The sequence below is a fragment of the Myiozetetes cayanensis genome, unplaced genomic scaffold, assembly GCF_022539395.1.
Source record: "Myiozetetes cayanensis isolate MyiCay16 unplaced genomic scaffold, myiCay2020 scf45, whole genome shotgun sequence".
NCBI classification, from domain to species: Eukaryota; Metazoa; Chordata; class Aves; order Passeriformes; family Tyrannidae; genus Myiozetetes; species Myiozetetes cayanensis.
In genome coordinates, this window is record NW_026087687.1 from 559,811 (window position 1) to 577,338 (window position 17,528).

A 17,528-nucleotide genomic window follows, 5' to 3' on the forward strand; every position below is an offset into this window, starting at 1 on the left:
AGGAGATTTCCTCCCTTTGCATCGACAGCTAAAAGTTAACGGCCACAGAGCATCCCCAGTTGTGCTATTGCATGAGAAAAGGATCTCCAGAGAGAGAGGACTCCAAATCTGGGGTTGGTTCACGAAGTGATTACACAAATAACTCCAAAGTAAAAGCACCACCATGTAATTCATTCCCTCCCCCCGGGGAGAAGCAAGCAGCAACTTCCTAAAAGCCTTCAACAGAGACACTGCCCGTCAGGGAAAGGGTTTTTAATTAGGAAAGTAAGAGAGATTCAAACACTAAAGAAAAGAAAATGAACCCCTTTGTTTCAGAACAGACTCATTCCAGCAGCAGCCAGGACACAGCCCAAAAGGCACCGTGGCTGAGTCAAGGAAGGAAGAAGGGGTTTGGTTCAACTGCAAACCAAAGTGTCTGTTTGCAAAAGCTGAAACCCAAAGCCAACCAACCTCAAGAGCAGAATAAATTACAACAGATCAAGGATCCCCTTGGAATTTCAGAATAGGCAGTAACAGCATGGGCTGAGCTGCACAGACACAAACGAGTGGGACTGTTCACTGGAGATCATCACTGTCTCAAACAGTAACACTAACAACAAGGATAATAATAACACACTTAAAACTAGGGGAGGGAATAAAAACGTGCAGGAACCTGCAGGATCTGCCTCCTGAGGAAAGCAGAAGTGATTCAGAGCTTAAAGACACAAAGGAGCAGTGACAGCAGGAGGATCCAGATAACAGAGACACCTCGGATCCTATTTTCCCACTTATTATGTAGTTCCTGTTTAGCCACTTCCACCACAGGTTAGAAATTCACTCAGCCAAACCAAAACATGGCAAAAGTGAACTGACCTCCTGTTACTGAGGTCAAAAGCTATAAAAAAAAAAAAAAAAAGATAGATAAAAAGAGAGACCTGCTAAAAATCCACAAACAAGCCCAAGAAAGCTTTTCCAAATTGTCCCTTGAAGATGAACCCCAGGGGACAGTGACCATCAGGAAAGCACTGACTGGGATCACTGTTGTGTTCAGGGTTGTGTCAATAAATCCCACACTCCCACTGTGCAAATCACTCCTCACATTTCAGGTTCCATGCACTGACTGCACTTTTCTTGGCTTAGGTGGAACAGGTCCAAGTTTGTTCCCTGTGTCCCCTCAGCTCCCGGTCCCACAGTGCCAGGAGTGGCAAGAGCAGGAAACCATAACTCACTGGACACAATCTGGGGCACACACAGGATCAGGGCAGGAGAGATTCCTTTAATTCTCCTTTCACTGGGTGTTGTGTTTGTCCAGCCCTGCTGCCTCCTTCCCTATATTTGCTCTTTTAATCTACATTTCATAACTTGTCCTGCCCAGGGTGGCAGGGGAGGGTGTGACACCTGGTCAAAATGGCAGGAGGGTGGAACCAACATGGGCTTCCAGGTCCCTTCCAGCCCAAACTCTTCTGGGATTCCAAGAGGAGCTGCTGAGCACAGGAAGGGAAAGAGGTTTGTAACAAACCCCGAGCCTGTTTCATAGTCATTGAATCCCAGAGTGGTCTGGGTTGGGAGGGACCTTAAATCTCATCCCATTCCACCCCTGCCATGGGCAGGGACACCTCCCATCAGCCCAGGGTGCTCCAAGCCCCGTCCAGCCTGGTCTTGGACACTTCCAGGATCCAGGGGCAGCCACAGCTTCTCTGGGCAACCTGTGCCAGTTCAATCACTCCCTGAATAACAGGCCCTAATCAGCTCATTCTGTCTCACTGCAGGTCCTTTCCCAAGGCCACAGGCACCTCTGGAATGCCATCCTGAGTGCTGCTTCTCAGCTGCAAAAAGGAAAAGGGGCTGGGCTGGAAGAGGTAAATCCTGTGTGGACACATCACGATTCCATCTGCTGTGACAAGCTCCCACCATCCCTGGACTCCCACCTCCTCTGATCCATAACTCCTCACAGACATTTCCTTTCCTAAGGAGTAAATCCAACCCCAATAAAGCATTTCCTTTCCAAGGATCATGGGAAACTGAGCAATGCAGTTGGGGAAACACCTGCAAATCCCACACTGGGGGACGAATTCAGCCGGAATTTTTCATCAGGAGAAGCAGATCACGTGAAGCACAAACACCTCCCATCCCATGCTGTGCACACAGAGAACATGATCCACAGTCATTGCCAGGCATGGAAAAGAGCCAGACCCCCTCTGACCCTCACAACACCCAGCAGAGATGCAGCACAAAGGCAGTGTGCCCACACTGCACCCACAGAATTCCTGCTCTCCTCCCCTTCCTTTCACATGGACACACAGCACCCATGGAATTCCGTGGAAGGGAACTGCTGCCAACCAGGGGAAGAAGTCAGTGCATTTAATTCCTTTCCCCCAAAAACTAAAGTTACTAAAACCATTTCCTAAACCAGACTGTGGAAAGCTACGGACACTCATCAGAGGGCCAGGGGAAAAGAAATCACATTTTAGAGCTTTTCTCTAAAATAATACTTAAAAAAAGGCCCTGTGCTTATTTAGGGAGAAAGCAAAGGAATGAGACAGCAGAGTGTTTTGATCTCCTTCAGGGAGAGGGGAAGTTTCAGCCGAATGCTGTTCACAGACACCAAGGATTCCTGCATTAATTCCCCTCACGGAGCAGTTTCACCGGGAAATGCCATTTACCAGAGAAACAGAAGCGCCTCAGGGATGTCCAAGGAGATTCCACAGGTCACTCACCTGCTTGAGAGCCTTCTTGCTGTGCTTCTGGGAGGAGGAGAGGACCTTGCCCTGGATGGAGGGGGACGGGCAGCCGGACTGCGGGGACGACGTCTGGGACAGGCGGGACGACACTGGGGGGGGAACAGGAGGAGGAGGATTTTAGAAGGTGGAAAGAGACAACTTCTGGCGATGTGGGCCAGGCAGTGTAAGATAAATAGACTGTCTCTGTTAGATTGTAAGCTTTCTCTCACAGGAGAGAGCAGGCTCCCTTGGATTGGACAGTGTCTGGTCCAGGCATCTGGCCTTTCCAATTAGGTACTTAAAAGTGATCTGAAGATTCATCTATCCCCTCTCTTTTTTATCTGTCAATCCCTAATCCTGACCAATGCCCTGTCCAAGTTTTTGCATACCTTTCCCCTTTTCCAGAACCTTCCTTATCTGCCCTATAAAAACCTTCCATTTTGTAAAATAAAGTTAGGTCAGCCCCTAACATCCACAGCTGCTGCTCTGTGCAGCTTGCCTCTTGTCTTTTAATTATGAGCTTTAATTAATATCTGGGTGAGACAAACTACAACCTTACCAGGTAAGATAAGAGAGACTGCAGCTCAGCTGTGAGAACCCTGCTGGTCTGGGTATGACCCCTGTTACCCAAACCGTGTCAACACTGCCGGGAAAACAGACAGGAGGGAATGGAGATGGACACGAGCCAAGCCTGGAGCCTCTCCCTTCACTGGAGCAGCTCCTGAGAGCGGCACCTGTGCCAGGTGTGCTGCTCTGATGAAGGGCCCTGTCTGCTCCCCCCTCCCCACCAGGCTGATGTTCTCCCACAGCCACTCCCGTGGCCAACCCCACACAGTCGCCCTCTGCTCCTTCTCCTCTTCATGAACCGTGCCAGCAGCTGCCCAGAGTGAGGGAAAGCTCCAGGCTGGGCCAGATCCCAACAGGAAAACCAGGCAGGCCGTGGTTGTGTTCCTCGGGAATGCCCCGTGCTCGGAGCCCTCACTGACAGCAGTTCCTCCCCAGGGCAGATCTGGGTCCTGCACAACAGTGGGAACACACAGGGGGTGCAGAGGAAGTGCAGCTTCACTGTCACTTGCTCCTTCTTAAAAAGGAACATGGGAACACACAGGAGATCCCGGGAAACAAAGGTGCATTCCCAGTGGATGAGTGCAGACACCTAAAGGAGTCTAATCTGAGCCAGATGGAGTCCTGGAGTGAGGCTCCCATTTCCAGGTGATTTAACCTTTAAAGAGCCTCGTTACAGCCAACAAACTGTGGTGGGGATTATCAGCTGTGGTGGGGATTATCAACCGCTCAAATCAACCCGGCTTGGCACAGGACACCCAAAATCCCCAGCTCTTGGGACACCTTCCACTAGACCAGGATGCTCCAAGCCCCCTCCAGCCTAGCCTGGAACACTCCCAGGGATCCAGGGGCAGCCACAGATCCTCTGGGCAACCTGTGCCAGGGCCTCATCACCCTCACCAGAGCCAAGGAATTCCTTCCCAATCTCCCATCTCTCCCCGCCCTCTGGCAGTGGGAAGCCATTCCCTGTGTCCTGTCCCTCCAGCCCTTGTCCCAAGTCCCTCTCCAGCTCTCCTGGAGCCCTTTTAGGCACTGGAGGAGGCTCTCAGGTCTCCCTGGAATCTAACCTTAGAAAAACAAAACCCTTGAGTCAGCAAATTCCTGGTCTGGGAATGCCTCAGCCCCTGAATTTGTGGGATAACAACAAACACTGAGAGATCAAGGAAACCACATGAAGAGTAAAAAAATGTTTGATGCTGGGTGACCCCTGCCATAATAAACACATTCACATCTAAACCAATTAAATTATCACTTCCTGAAGCAATTAGTTCTTGAACACACCAGAATAAAGCAGTAAGGGAGGCAAGAGATAATGACCCAGCTCTTCATCAGCCACAGCCAGAGGGATCCCACTCAGTGTCCAGGGAAAAGGGCAGCTCCCGAAAATAGGGCAGGGACAGTAAACATCAGAGAGCAACACTTCAGCAGAACACACAGAATTAGGAACAAGGAATTAGAAAAAGCAAAACTCTCTCATGTGTGGCTTGGATTAACTGAAAAGAGCAGGTTTGCAGGGGGCACACCCAGAGGAGAGGAGGCAATTCCAGCCCCTGGAATGCCAGGAAATACAGCAGCAACTGAAAGGTCTGGGTGAGGAACGGGTCATCCAGCAGTCACTGAGGGGATCGAACACACCCAGGTGATCCCTGCCCGCAGTGAAAGGTGACCCAGAGCACAGAGAGCAGAATTACCACTTCAAAGGCCAAAATAACCCAAACCCCGGTGTCACAGCAAGGGCTGCCAAGCAGAGGTTGTGTCTGTGCTGTGAGGAGCGTTTGTGACCCCGTGTCTGCCTCCCAGTCTGGTTGAAACTGCAGATCAAGAAGAAGATGCTGGAGAAGTTCTGAGAGAGGCAAAGCAGATCCCAAACTCTCTGGGATTCTCTGAACGCCTGGATATGGAAAACTGGGAGAAGGGAAAATCTGCTGCTGAGATCTCACTCCCACTTCCAGGGAATCTCAACAAAAGGCTTCTAAAAATTGTTTGGCCATTGTTTAAAAAACAAAGAGTTGGCATAACTGACACTGGATGGGACAGAAGGCAAAGAACGGAATAACGGGGTAATCGGGCAAGAAATGGGCAAAACTGCAGGGTCATGGAGCAACAGGGAACAGCTGGAGCTGGGACAGGCTGGGAACAGGAAAATGGGAGAGGTTTGGTTTGGTTACAGTTGGAGAGAATTCTGTGAGAATATAGAGAACCGGAACCCAGAGAACAAAAGACCAAAAATATAGAGAAAAACATCAAAAAAGGGTAAGTACATTTCTGGAGGAAAATCCCGAGATCCTCAAGGAACCTGCAGGAATCTGAGTGAGCTGTGTCACCAGGAGGGACCATTATGGCCACTGGGTGAGAATGGCAGGGAGATTTCAGAACCCCAGAATCCCTGAGGTGGGGAAAGCCCTCCAAGACCCCACAGAGTCCCCCAGCCCAGAGCACTGAGTGCCTTGCCTGGGACACCTCCAGGGCTGGGCACTCCAAACCTCCCTGGGCAGCCCCTGCCAGTGCCTGACCACCCTTTCCAGGGACAAATTCCTCCTGATGTCCCCCCTGCCCCTCCCCTGGCCCAGCTGGAGGCCGTTCCCTCTCCTCCTGGCCCTGTTCCCTGGGAGCAGAGCCCGACTCCCCCCCAGCTCCCCCCTCCTGTCAGGGATTGCAGAGCCAGAAGGTCCCCCCTGAGCCTCCTTTTCTCCAGGCTGAGCCCCCCCAGCTCCCTCAGCCCCTCCTGCTGCTCCAGCCCCTTCCCAGCTCCGTTCCCTTCTCTGGAATGACGAGGGTGTGCACAGAGGGAAAGACCAAGTGTGTAACATTCTCACAGAGGGTTCACCTTGTCCCACAAACCTCAGTGCTGGCCACACACATCAACAAAATCCCATGGGATTCAGGAAGGGGAGAGGTAGGTGGGATATTGGGAACAATTCCTTCCTGGAAAGGGCTGTCCAGCCCTGGCACAGCTGCCCAGGGCAGTGTTGGAGGCCCCATCCCTGGAGGTGTCACATCCAAAGGCAATGGTGGAAGGAAGATCCCCATACCCAGAGCCCACCACAACCCCCTGCTGTCACCACCCAGCACACGACTGGGCTGCTGAATTCTGAATTCTGCTTTAACAGCACCTCATGCACTTCCCCCAAATCCTGGCTCCATCCCAAGGCCAGTGCTCTGCCTGATTCCTCATCTCCTGAAGGTTTCCTGTATGCTGAGAGATCAATGTTGGATCAGTCCCTCCTGAAAATCACATCACTGCAACTTCACAGAATCCAGGGATGGTTTGGGTGGGAAGGGACCTCAAAGCTCATCCCATCCCACCCCCTGCCACGGGCAGGGACACCTCCCACCAGCCCAGGCTACTCCAAGCCCCATCCAACCTGGCCTTGGACACTTCCAGGGCTGGGGCATCCCAAGGTCCTGCTCAAGGGGCTGGGTGTGACCACGGGCTCGTCTGCTCAGTGACACATCCAGAGTGAAAAGCTGCCCTTTACTCGGTTGGGCTGACAGCACAGTTGAGTTGAACTAAAAATACAATCCCCCCCTCCAACTGTGAGCAGTCTTAAGCTTAAAATAACCCAATTTGAAACAGCTAATGGGATCCAGATGTATCACATGAAAAACTTGGAGTGAAGTCACTAAAACACGCTTTGAGGAGCACAGAAACGTCTCTGGGTAATCACAGACTGGTTTGGGTTGGAAGGCACTTCAAAGATCATCCATTTCCACCCTCTGCCACGGGCAGGGGACCCTTCCCACTTAAACCAGTCTGGGATTCAATGATTCTATGGATTTAAGGATCAATGAGGCACTGTGGAAGCAGAAACAGAGGTGGATTCACAGAAAAGCAGCACAAACCCAGCAGGTGAATTTTGAACAGGTTCACCCCACAGCCCAGCATTCGAACAGGTTCACCCCACCCCACAGCCCAGCACTTTTGGCTCAGCAACAGCAATTCCAAATTAACACTGAGAGAAAACAAACCCACGTGCCCACGTGGATCTGCACCAGTGGGTTTGCCTGCCCTGGTCACTCACTGCATTCCCAGGAATACCTGGAATACAGCACACACACAGAAGGCACGGATGGCACTCGCTGCCAAGCAGGTTTTCCAGCCGTGCCCTGTCCCTGAAGAGACTGTCAGAACACAAAGCTTCACCTCGGGCTGTCAGGTGTGAGATGCCCACAAAGCTCAAGGCATCTTGTGCTGCCTGCTGTGAGTGGTATCACCGCATTTTGAGTAACAATTTATTTTTCAGAGAGCCCAGTCTCGTTGTGGAATTGCTCTGGAGAAGTGTCACACCTGCAGTGAGACACACCCCAGACAGCTCTGTTTGTGTCAGGCCCCTGGGGCAGCAGGAGCCTGTGAAAACCCCTGAGTGTTACAGTGAAGAACCTTCTGCTTCTCTACAGAACCCTTCAGTAAAGTATCTTCTCTTTTTGGGTGGCTGCCTGTGACACCACAGGGTGCTGGAGACACGTGTGTTCCTGAGCCACAACACCTCCCTGGAGCACAGCGAGGTACACGAGCAAATCATGGAACCCTCAAATCCCAGACTGGTTTGGGCTGGAGAGGACCCTACAGCCCATCTCAAACCACCTTTGCAGGTGTGTCTTGGCCGGGTGGGTCAGGGGGTGAGAGGCCTGGCAGGAGCACCAACAGGAGTCCTTCGTTTCCTGGAGAACCCTGGATTCCCCACTGCTTCACTGCCTGGAGAACCCTGGATTCCCCACTGCTTCACTTCCTGGAGAACCCTGGATTCCCCACTGCTTCACTGCCTGGAGAACCCTGGATTCCCCACTGTGTGGCAGCTTCCTCACTGTCACCCCATGAAGGAGCATTTTCTTCACTGGTAGAACCACACAGCTGATCTGGAAACAGTTATTTTAGACTATTTAGGAATCCTCCAAAACAATTTTATGCAGAGAAAGTGATGAAGACAATACAACACCAATGATCCCATTTACCCCCAGTTCCAGGGTACTGAGCTGAAATACAAGCCTATGCTTCCAAGTCCTAAATTTGGGGTCAAAGTACAGCCAGTATAGATGAACTTAAGCTGTTTCCCTGCATTCCCTTCTCTGCTTTTACCTGCTGCCACTTCTACAAACCAGCACAGGCTCCCCAGGGCAGGAATCCTGTGCAGAGCATCCAGCCCCGTGGCCTCTGATCCAGGAGCCAGCACAAGGGGGTAACACATCCAGCCAAGGGTTCACTGTCAAAACTTAGAGTCATCAAATTCCAGAATGGTTTGGGTGGGAAGGGACCTTAAAGTCTCATCCCATTCCAACCCATGCCATGGGCAGGGACACCTTCCACTTGCCCAGGTTGCTCCAAGCCCCGTCCAGCCTGGCCTTGGACACTTTCAGGGATTAGCCAAGATTAAATTCAGTTTCTTCTCTGCTGTTGAGAGAGCAGCTTCCAGACACCACTGTCAAAAACCATCGAACTGAAGCTATCTGAGCTCTTCCTCCCACAGTTGTTTGTGATTAACTCTTCCTGATTCGCTCCAGATGGGAACGCTCGCTCAGGAACAGCCAGGTCTCCATGTGGAACTCATTGTCAACAGCACTTCCAGCTCACTCCCCAAACTCATGTTCATTAATTTGCAATATTAAAAATAGCTGAGGAACCTCCAATCCTGCCTCTGACCCCACACACCCCCCGGCCGTCGGCAGCGGCTCCCGACGGACACGGGGCAGCCGGAACAGCCGGTGCCCTGCTCTGACCGTGGATCCACAACCCGGGGCTGGGACCAAGGGAAGAGCTGAGGTACTCACAGTTCTGGTGGGAACACTCAGCACCACAAACCTGCTCTGCACCGACCCCGGGCCCGCTCCCGGCTCCGGCCGCTGCTCCCCGGGCCCTGCGGCCGCGGGGCCGTGGAACCGGGCGGGTGTGGGGCTGCTTCCTCCAGCAGAAACTACGCAGTCCGATTTGAATCCCTGGGCTGAGGCGCTGCCACGGCAGGGACGGCACCGGCCAAACACGGCTGGGAACGGGACAAAGCCCTTCCCTTCCCTTCCCCTCCCCGGCACTTCACCCTCGGCGGCCGCGGGAGATCCTGCCCGTGGCAGAGACACAGAGACACTCCCCCTCCCCACACAGACACGGCAGAGCCTCCCAATTAACGTCTGGCAGGAGAAGAAGGTCTTTAAAAGCAGATGGCTGGGCAGCCTCAGCCACAGGCACTCCCACTTCCACGGCCTCCCCACGGCACCGCGGGAATGCGCTGTGGGAAGGAAGGGGAACATCTCCCCGCGCCCCTCGGGCACTGCTGGGACGGGACAGGGGGCAGAGGGAGAGGCAGGGAGAGCATCATCCTCCCCACACGCAGCCTCTGCTTCACTTACTGAGAGCTGTCTGCTCTGAGCCATCAGCTGCTTCCAAAGGAACATGGGAACCAGCAGCACAAATCTCACAGGCTGCCGGGAATACACGGAATGAGAGTGGAAAGTCCCCGAGTCAACAGCTCCTGCAGCCTTACGGGAGCACCAGCAGGGGCTTCCATGCTCCTAAAAGTCAGGAAGTTGCTGCAGGCCATGTTTTGGGAGGAAAAGGATTAACTATTAACTAATTCTTCAACTATTATCTAATTCTTCAGCTATTAACTCATTCTCCCCTGGGAGGGTGGGCAGGCCCTGGCACAGGGTGCCCAGAGAAGCTGGGGCTGCCCCTGGATCCCTGGAAGTGTCCAAGGCCAGGTTGGACGGGGCTTGGAGCAACCAGGGCTGGTGGAAAGTGTCCCTGCCCATGGCAGGGGGTGGAATAAGAGCTTTAAGGTCCCTTCCAATCCAAACCATTCCATAAATCTACGAACTCCTGGCCTGGGAGATGGAGAACTGCTGAGGGCACAGGGACTGTGCCCGGGTTGTGGTCATAAGGACAGGGATGTCTGATGCACTGACACATGTTCTTCATTTTAAAAGACTTAATTTCCCACAAATTATGAAAACAGAGCAAATCTGACTGGTAAGAAAAACTCTGACAAGAGTATGAGACACTAATCAGACCATCAGTAACCACAGGGAACCACATCCCCCCACCGGAAACAGGGAATGGGAAAATCCTCCTCCTGGAGGAGAAGCAAAGGAAGCAGTTAAGATAAAGAACGTATTAGTTATTGCTATGAGCCCTTCACAGGTGAAGATGATGGCCCAGCTGGGAATGTCACTGGAAACTGGAACTTTGCTGCTATTGATGGTAAAATTACTCAGAGGCCACTTCAGGGGCAATGCTGCTTTGAGAAGCACAGTGAGGAGAAATGCTGGTTCACAGAATCCCGGAATCACCGAGGCTGGAAAAGCCCTCCCAGCCCAGGGTGTCCCTCCTGTGCCTGATCCCCACCCTGTCCCCCAGCCCAGAGCACTGAGTGCCACGGCCAGGCCTGCCTGGGACACCTCCAGGGCTGGGCACTCCAAACCTCCCTGGGCAAGATGGGCAGCCCCTCCTGCTGCTCCAGCCCCTTCCCAGCTCCGTTCCCTTCCCTGCCCACGCTCCAGCCCCTCCCTGTGTCTCTGGTGTGAGGGGCCAGCCCTGCCCCAGCACTAGGGGTGCCCCAGCAGTGCCAGCACAGGGAGGGCACTGCCCTGGCCCTGTGACACAGCAGTGCCCCGTTGGCCTTGTGCCCCCCTGGGCACACTGCTCTGCTCTGCAGAGAACTCAGGGCAGTGAGACCCATTGCTTGAAAACTCCATTTCAGGAAGGATAAAAGCATTTTATCCTGGATTGGTGAATCCAGTTTTCGGTCACTGGGGGCAAACACTGCAACTCCCAACAACCCCCCTGAAGAGTCCTGGTGTCCCTACATCCAATAGTCTGTATGTGTGTCTATATATATATATATACGTTATACTTCTACTTTAAATAACGGTGGGACAGGAAATTCAACCAAATTCAGAGTGTTTATGACAAACAAGTCCCACTAGAGACACATAATTTGCATGGAGATGGTGCTGCCACCATGCCTGATGGTGCCAGGTGTGAAGTACAAACACCCTCAACTGCCCAAAATACCCCTCGGTCTGTGGAAATAAACAAATACCCCTGGTCTGTGTCAGGTTCTGCCCCAAACACCAGCCAGTCCCTTGCTCTGTCACAAGGCACAAATAACTGGCCAAGGAGGCCAACGGCCCCGGGGCTGAGCCAGCACTGCTGTGTCACAGGGCCAGGGCAGTGCCCTCCCTGTGCTGGCACTGCTGGGGCACCCCCAGTGCTGGGGCAGGGCTGGCCCCTCACACCAGAGACACAGGGAGGGGCTGGAGCATGGGCAGGGAAGGGAACGGAGTTGGGAAGGGGCTGGAGCAGCAGGAGGGGCTGAGGGAGCTGGGGGGGCTCAGCCTGGAGAAAAGGAGGCTCAGGGGGACCTTCTGGCTCTGCAATCCCTGACAGGAGGGGGGAGCCGGGGGGGGTCGGGCTCTGCTCCCAGGGAACAGGGACAGGAGGAGAGGGAACGGCCTCCAGCTGGGCCAGGGGAGGGCAGGGGGGACATGAGGAGGAATTTGTCCCTGGAAAGGGTGGTCAGGCACTGGCAGGGGCTGCCCAGGGAGGTTTGGAGTGCCCAGCCCTGGAGGTGTCCCAGGCAGGCCTGGCCGTGGCACTCAGTGCTCTGGGCTGGGGGACAGGGTGGGCATCGGGCACAGGGGGGCTCGACACTGGCCTGAAGAGAGCTCCACTGACCTACATGAAGGACCAAGGAACATTTCTGCTCTGTGTGTGCAGATCCCTCAGTGAGTTGCACAATGTGATCCTGGGGAAGCAGCTTCCTCCCGCGTCACGTGCATGGGGCAGGAACTGGCTCTGTTTAGAAATGCTGACATTTCTACCAAATCTTCAGCAGGAAGAAACAAAGTGACAAAACCAAACAGAACTCTTTTTTTTAAGTGGTTTCTGGCAGCTGTTTCGGGCAGGCAGCAGTGCCTGGGCAGAGCTTGACTGCTGGGGACATCCAGAGCCCCTCAAAGCTCTCGCAGTAAGAGGTGCCACCCTCCAGCTGTGACCTGGCCTTCCTGGGACTCCCAGGGGTCACCTCTGTGCTACACGATAATGCACAACATCTCAGCTGCAGAACAGTGTTTCATTCAGCCCTTATTCCCATTTTCCCAAGCCACTGGCAGTGAACACAGTGTGGACTTCAATTACTCCAGGTATTTTCCTTGGCTGCCTCGGGTAGCAAGAGTTTATGGTCACAGCCTGTTTTAACCTAACCCAAATCTTCTAACCTATTTTCAGTACCTGACATTTTGCCAAATATACTGTTCACTCTGAACACTGATCTGGTTAAACAAACTTCTGGGAGCCAGGAGGGACCCCCCAGTTGTATAAAGATTCAAGACAAGCTGATCATTGGCCAATGGAGAAGGATTATCCATAATCTTGCCCAGTTCATTTCCCCCTTTTCCCTTCCAGTTACACAGGAAATTTGGGTTGGGCTTTGCTGGAGGAGACCCATGACTGCAACTGTATTTTATGTTCACAGCATCCACCTGCACCTTGTCCTACAAAACATTTGTGAGATGGTGCTAAAAGCACCTTACTGAGGCATTTTTACACTTTAACTTTCAGGATGGCTCAAAATACCACAGAACCCAAAGAGTCTCACCAGCATCCTTTCAAAATCACGGGATTGTTTTGGTGGGAAAAGCCCTCTGAGGTGGAGTCCAACCATCCCCAGCACTGCCCAGGCCACCACTGACCCATGTCCCCAAGTGCCACATCCACAGGGCTCTGAAACCCCTCCAGGGATGGGGATTTACCAGCTCCCTGGGCAGCTGTGCCCAGGCTGCACAGCCCTTTCCAGGAAGGAATTGTTCCCAGTATCCAACTGAAACCTCCCCAGGGTGCAACTGAGGCCGTTTCCACAAGCCCTGTGTCCCAAACGAGCTGTTTTGGCCACCAAACTGCGAGGATGACCCCAGGCAGCTCTTTCACTTCAAGGCCCCACAGCAGGGTCAGTCTCACCTCTGATGGGCACTGAGCGACCCCAAAAGCCCCTGCAGGGAGAACTCTGCCAGATCTCCCCGCTGGAACAGCCAGCCCCTCCCTTACCTGCACGGGGCAGAGCACAGAGCTGCTCCCTGAACATTCCTGCCGCTCCCAGGCTCCTCCTGCACGCGGGGCTGGCTCCGGAGCCGTCCCCGGCCGGGGCCCATGTGGGGCTGCAGATGCACCGAGGCTTCCGTCCCTCCCGAAATCAAAGTGTCAGTTTGGCTGCTGTCGGAGCCCTTTATTTTTTGCACATATAAGGAAGTGGCTGCTGATGTTATCTGAACACACTTCCTGTTTGATGTGGGGATGAGCACAAGCCCCGTCACGTTCGGCGAGGTCGCCGTCTCGCAGGGCTCGGGTCGACGCCTCGGAGCGGAGCTGAAGCTCCTGTTCCCTGCCTGCCCCGCCTGGCACTCACTGCCTTCATTTTTATCTCAGCTCTGTTACTCTCACAATAAAACTGCCCTCCCCAGTCCCTGCAAAAGCAACCAGCCGAGCTCTGCTTCCCACCAAACTGCTTGGGATGGGTGGGATTCCGAAGGCTTGAGGGGATGCTCCAAACCCCACCATGACACAGGATCAGCAGCCAAGCAGTGCCATGGGACAATTCCAGCTGAGTCTGGGCTATTCTGCAATTTAACTGCGGGATTTGGGATTTTTTTTACTGTGTTCCAGGTCGGCAGAGCCCAGGAAGAGGCAGTGTAGGAGTGCTGCATTCCAGGGCTGATGCTCCACAGCTCCTCGCCAAAGGAATCTCCCTAATTGGAATGTAATGCCTTGCTGGTTAAAGAAGAGCAAATAAATGAACCAAGTGAAAATAAAACCAGCAGGAAAAGGCATGGAAGGACCTCAGGGATCCCTGCTGGAATTAACTCTGTGTCCTGATCCTCCCATGTCAGGATGTCACTGCCAGGGCTCCTGGGGCTGCACATTCCCTCACTTCCAATTCCACTCATCCCTGACTGCAGGCTGGGGAGATGAACCCAGGCTGGGACCCAGTTGAAGCCACTTTCTGCTTTCATTCTGTTCTTCATGGCAACTTTCTAGATATTAAATGTTAGGTTTTATATGTACCAAGATCATCAAACTGCAGTGTTTGCTGGAGGAAACCAAAGGAATCCTTCCCAATCATAAAGGAAATGAAATACCGCAAATGAAAGGTAATCTTCTACCCTGTGGACTTCTTAGAAACACCGACTGGTTTGGGTGGAAGGGACCTTAAAGCTCATCCAGTGCCAACCCCTGCCATGGGCAGGGACACCTCCCAACATCCCAGATTGCTCCAAGCCCTGCCCAACCTGGCCTTGGACACTTCCAGCACAGCTCTTTAATACCTGTGTCTGAGGCTGCAGCTCTCCAGTACAGCTGGGCTGCACCTCGAGAGGCTTACACTGGGAGAACTGGGGGCTTCCCTCAGTGAAAATTCTCCAGGCTGAGCCCCCCCAGCTCCCTCAGCCCCTCCTGCTGCTCCAGCTCCTTCCCAGCTCTGTTCCCTTCCCTGCCCACGCTCCAGCCCCTCCCTGTGTCTCCTGTGTGAGGGGCCAGAGCTGGACACAGATGCCCAGGCCCAGCCTCTGCCCAGGATGATCTGGGCTGTCCAGACCTGCCCCATAACTCAGGGCTCTGCCAGCACAGCACAGGTGAAAGCTCTTGGGGCTGGGAGAGTTTGGTGCCTGGGAGGGTGAAACAACAAGGAATGTGTGTGTTTAGCTCAGGGAGTGTCCCTGGCAGGCTCAGAAAGGTCCACCAGGGCCACTTGCCCTGGTAGAACCAAGAGAAGCGAGGCAGGGAGGCAACAAACCCCCTGGGGAGGTGACTGCAGCTCCAAACTCCTGGCACAGGGACACTGCTCCTGCTCTGGGCAGCAAGCACAGCTTGTTCTGCACTGAATCCGGGAAGGGAAGCTGGGGGAGGAATCCCGACCAGTGGGAATGCCTGGGTGTGACATGGAAGGGGGACCTTCATCAGTGACTCAGAGCTGCTCACACACAGGAACCTCATACCCGAGCCCTGGCACAGGGATACCCTCAGTGACAACACTGACCACAGTTACCTTCTAATTGCCTCATCATTCCTAATTTACTGACCACTGGATTTTCAGCAACACCTGTAAAACGTGACTTTGTGCTAAAGGTCAAAATCCACTCCTAAAAAAAGCCATCAGTGCCAGACCCCACAGAGCAGCAAACCCCCTCTTCTCCATTTATTCTGAACCCATTTGCTTCCCCCTGTCTGGTTTTGGGTTTGGGTACTTTTAGCAGCCATTTCAGGGGAAGATTTCCATTCCTTCTCACCTGGGTCCCTCCTGCCCTTCCAGCCATTCAACACTGTGATACACAAAACTTTTATATAAAACCTATTACATGGATTTCTACATAAAGATCTCCGTAAAAGATGCATGAATTCCATCACAGGTTTTTACCTAATATCATAACATTGGAGGTGCAGAGAAAGTAGCCCAAAAAAACCCTCATTGACCAAATATGTTGAGAGGATTTGTTAGAAATGAAAATATTTCAGCCAGACTATCTATGGCTTTCCCATCAAAGGACAGATCTGGAGTCAAGTTTTACTCCTAGGGGGTTTTTTTGTACTTATACTTTTTTACATTTATATATGATTTTGTACTTTCATGGTGCTTTAAATGCTTAAAATTCTACATGATGCTTCTTTTTATTGTCTTGTGGTTCCAGGTGAGCAGTAGAAGCCCCTTCTCCTGCAGTGACTCCCCACCAGGGCAGGGTTTGGCAGCTTAGTGCAGGCCTGCAACAGCTTTAGAAACCCTCTCTGCTCCCACTCAGGTGTCTCATTGTACTGGAAATGAGTTTTAAATAATGTCTTGATTCAGCCAAGAAATTCTGTGCATGACTGAAGAGAAAAGGAAAAGGAAAATACTGGATTGAAGGGTAAAGTTCCAGCACGAGCAGCTGCAGCACCAGCTCTCCAGGCCACCCAGAGCTGCAGCCCCTGCCTGCAGGGAGGCTCCAGGCTCCCTCACACACCTGGCAGTGAGGGAACACTCCTTTTTAACAGGGAATAACAGCACTAGAGTGAATAGTCTCCCCTGTTCCCAGAACAATGCATGCCACATCCTCACAGTGTGTCAGGGCTTTTTTCTTATTAATTCAGTTCAGAGCATCTCAGCAGCCCAGAAGCATTTGAAGTATCTGAGCAGAGCTCTGAAGGAGGAGAGAATTCAGATGTTGGTCAAATGAATGGGTGCTGACAGGACCTGGGCAGGGAGGGGAATTCAGCTGCTCACTAATAAAGACTGCACTGCTGTGCCTGGAACAGTGAGAGGCAGCAGGGCAGGGCACCCTGTGACGATGACATTCCCTTCCCAGAGTGCCCAGGGATGTCAGGACTCACCACAGAGAGTGAAATCCATCCTCTCCTTCACTTGGCACTCCTGCACTACTTCCATAGAAAAGCCAGGATCTGGACATGGCAGAAACCTCCCTGGACCATCCAACCTGAGCAGCCCCCAGGCCCAGCACTCACTGCCCCAGCTGGGCCTGGACAGGATTCAACACCAACACCTGCACAGTGCCTGCTCTGGGAGGGACAGGAGACCAAACCAGGACAGACCACGGTCCGTGGCTCGAGCCCAAACCCTGCAGGACCCACCAGTTCCCCTCCCGGGCTTTACCCTCTCCCAGGGAACGGGGGGAAGGCAGGGAAAGCCCGGGAGAAGCAGAGTGGCAGTTCCTGGGTGTGAAGCCCAGGGTGCTGGGCTGTGGAAGGGCCAAAACCAGACCCAGGCACAGCAGGAACCTGCAGCCCTTCCCTGCCCAGACCGGGTTAAAGTCACCCCTCCCGAAATGGGAACCCACCTTTCCTTTTCCATCTGCTTTTCTTCCCGTCCTTGTTGCTGCAGCCATCGCTGCTGCTGCTGCTGTGCTCGGAGCTCTGCGAGTCGGACTGGGCGTCGCTGCTCTCCTCTGAGCCCTCCGAGAGCTCCTTCAGCCCGTCTGGAACGTCCTTCTGCAAGGGGACACAAACAGAGTCACCCACAGTGCCAGCAGCAAACCCCTTAGAACAGCCAGGATTTCATTCACCAAGGAGCTATTGGGGGTTTTCTGATGCTCCAGAGCAAAGCCAGAGCTGCTTCACCGCTGCCCTCAAACACTCTGCTGCCCTCTGGGTGTCCATTTAAAACACTTTAATGCAGGTGACACGTCCTTAACACCACTCTCATCATCACTCACAGGTGGCTTTACCTGCTCTTCCTTGACTTCTCCATCCCTGATCACCAACTCCAGTGCAAGGGCCCGGAGGGACAGGACAAAGAG

The 17,528-nt window shown here is 53.2% G+C and overlaps 1 protein-coding gene across 3 annotated transcripts in view; it reads right to left on the reverse strand.

The window, feature by feature from the left end:
- Positions 1-17,528, reverse strand: part of ASXL2 (ASXL transcriptional regulator 2) — a 61,625-nt gene that overhangs the window by 15,712 nt on the left and 28,385 nt on the right. For all 3 annotated transcript variants that reach the window (XR_007630742.1, XR_007630743.1, XM_050330848.1), the window contains exons 4-5: positions 17,070-17,220; positions 2,697-2,809 (exon numbers count right to left, since the gene is read on the reverse strand). Coding sequence is in view for 1 of the 3 variants with exons in the window: in XM_050330848.1 (XP_050186805.1) it covers positions 2,697-2,809; positions 17,070-17,220 (264 nt within the window). In the remaining 2 variants the exon portion in view is untranslated. The remainder of the gene's footprint in view (positions 1-2,696; positions 2,810-17,069; positions 17,221-17,528) is intronic.